This window comes from Neophocaena asiaeorientalis, unplaced genomic scaffold, assembly GCF_003031525.2.
Source record: "Neophocaena asiaeorientalis asiaeorientalis breed wild unplaced genomic scaffold, Neophocaena_asiaeorientalis_V1.1 scaffold100, whole genome shotgun sequence".
Lineage (NCBI taxonomy): Eukaryota > Metazoa > Chordata > Mammalia > Artiodactyla > Phocoenidae > Neophocaena > Neophocaena asiaeorientalis.
In genome coordinates this window covers 9,497,662-9,499,818 of record NW_020173955.1, presented here as the reverse complement: position 1 = coordinate 9,499,818, position 2,157 = coordinate 9,497,662, and the positions used below count along the sequence as shown (strand labels likewise).

The following is a 2,157-nucleotide window of genomic DNA, read 5'->3' as shown; positions in this document are numbered from 1 at the left end:
AATTTGGTTGTTTTGATTTGGTTCTTTTCATGGAGAAAGAATGATGAATCTATGATTGTATTATTTAGATGTGTTTAGGTAACCTTTCATACTTAAAAGAATTTAGTTTCGTTAACATTTTTGATAAAGCAAAAATATTATAAATACTGATTATATTTCCATATACAAATCTTTTATCCTGACTTCACAAAATCTCTTTTTTCCCCTTAGTTCCACTTGCCTCTCCTGATGCATCAGCAGAGCTCCAAAAGAATTTTATAGAACGCATCTCTTTTTCACATCAATATGATGCCAGGAAAACACCCAATGAGCCCATCTGGGGAAAGGTAAGTCAGTATTTAGAATCAATTACTTAATACTTTATGATGGGATAGATTTATGGTAGAACTCTAAGCCTTTCAAGTCATAATCATATTTCTCAAAGTTGATTTAAACAAACTAACATGGTTATTAGGAGGATAAAATCTTAACCACATGTCATAGTCAAAACTAAAGAATGATGTCATAATTTTGGATCAGTCTTTGGAATTTGGTTCAAATTATTAAAATCATTCACTTAAGGTAATATCAAAGCAACCTGCTAAAGTTTTTGACATGCTTATGTATGTGTGTGGCAGGGGGATGCATATAAGTTTTATAAATTGAACAGTAATGTAATAGTCAATTGCTGGATTTTTTCCCAACTGCAGATGTTTGTTTTCATATTTCACCATAGCTAATAATAATAACATTTCACAACAACTATTAGTTGTTGGAAGTAATAGACGTTTATGATGCAATCATAAATCCTTAGGTCTATGAACTGCAGTTTCTATCGTATCCATAGCAACCTGCAGAGCAAGAAATGAAATTGGATATGAATAGTCTCATACAATTCAAATGACAGAAAAATTGAGAATGGGAGATAATGAGATGCCGCTCCTTTGACTTTCTGTTTTTCCCTTCCTGTTCATTTTCTGGTGCACCCTTGTTCATAATTTGTTTAAATGGTTCACCAATAATTATTATGCTTCCGTCTTCAGTTTTGAACTAAGGTGACAGCCAATGAAGAGGCAGAGAAATAAATGCCTGCTTCAATCAGGACTTGAGCTAATACATGAACTCCGGTCACAGCTGCATCTTCCAGCAACTTGTGTGCCCTGGTTAATGTCAACTTTGTTTTCCTTTCCAGCGACATGGAGTTTTTGTGCAGACAGAGATAAAACCAGGGAGTAGGCCAACAGTTCCTAAGAGAACAGAGGTATTACTGAATGCTCCAGGGTCATGCTCATCAGAACAGTCCAAAAAAACAGAGAAAGGAAACTCAGCGGAAAGCAAAATGATCTCACCCGGTCTCTGCCGACAAAATTCCCAGGAGTTGCTAGAGACTAAAACTCACTTATCAGAAACAGACGTCAGAGTGGCAGCCAACACATGTCCCAGAAGTCTTGAGAGAAGGGAGAAGACTGCAGACGTCTTTCAAATAATTGCAGTAAAAGCTCTTCTCACCAGGCATGATTCTTTAAGTCCACCAATAAAAAGTCAGGATAAACCAGGATAAACTACCTTCTTCAAATAAAAACATAGTCCTTAGAATATAGACGATTTCAGAATCATCATACAGGCCCTCACATTTGCTTTTTCTGTTATCAATAACCTCAAAAATGACAACTTACGTAAATGGGAAAATGAAAAAAGGTAATAAAATACACCAAAAATTTAAGTGTGGTCTCCAATGAGTGATGGATATGAGACATATTTCTATGTTAGATTGTTTCTAGCCATGGCTCTAGAATCAAACTGGGGCTGGAATTTTGGCTTCACCACATAGAGGCTGTGTGACTTTGGGTAAATTACTTAACCTCTCTAGAGTTCAGTTTCCTCATCTATAAAATTAGGATAATAGTAACTTCATAAGGATATTGAGCATGAGATCATACACACTGATCAGTGATCAATGTAATCACATTATCACTATTACTATAATTAAAATTTCAATTTAAGGATAACATTCTCCTATAACCTTGAATTCTCCTCCTTATTCTAAAACTTTGAACCCTTCTATATACAATTAAGAGTATAAAAACTAAAAACCTTTCTCCCAGTACAAGATACACACACACATTTTTTTTTTTTTTTCTGTACGCGGGACTCTCACTGTTTTGGCCTCTCCCGCCG

At 35.2% G+C, this 2,157-nt stretch overlaps 2 protein-coding genes across 2 annotated transcripts in view; both read left to right on the top strand.

Annotated features, from left to right (window-relative positions):
• Window positions 1–1,579, top strand: part of LOC112404859 (uncharacterized protein C2orf73 homolog) — a 25,723-nt gene extending 24,144 nt beyond the window's left edge. Inside the window, exons 4-5 of the mRNA XM_024752989.1 lie at window positions 211–326; window positions 1,172–1,579. Coding sequence (XP_024608757.1) covers window positions 211–326; window positions 1,172–1,540 — 485 coding nt within the window. The 3' untranslated portion in view covers window positions 1,541–1,579. The remainder of the gene's footprint in view (window positions 1–210; window positions 327–1,171) is intronic.
• A 64-nt stretch (window positions 1,580–1,643) lies between these two features.
• LOC112404834 (uncharacterized protein C2orf73 homolog) overlaps window positions 1,644–2,157 on the top strand; it is a 2,444-nt gene continuing 1,930 nt past the window's right edge. The window contains exon 1 of the mRNA XM_024752937.1: window positions 1,644–1,677. Coding sequence (XP_024608705.1) covers window positions 1,644–1,677 — 34 coding nt within the window. The remainder of the gene's footprint in view (window positions 1,678–2,157) is intronic.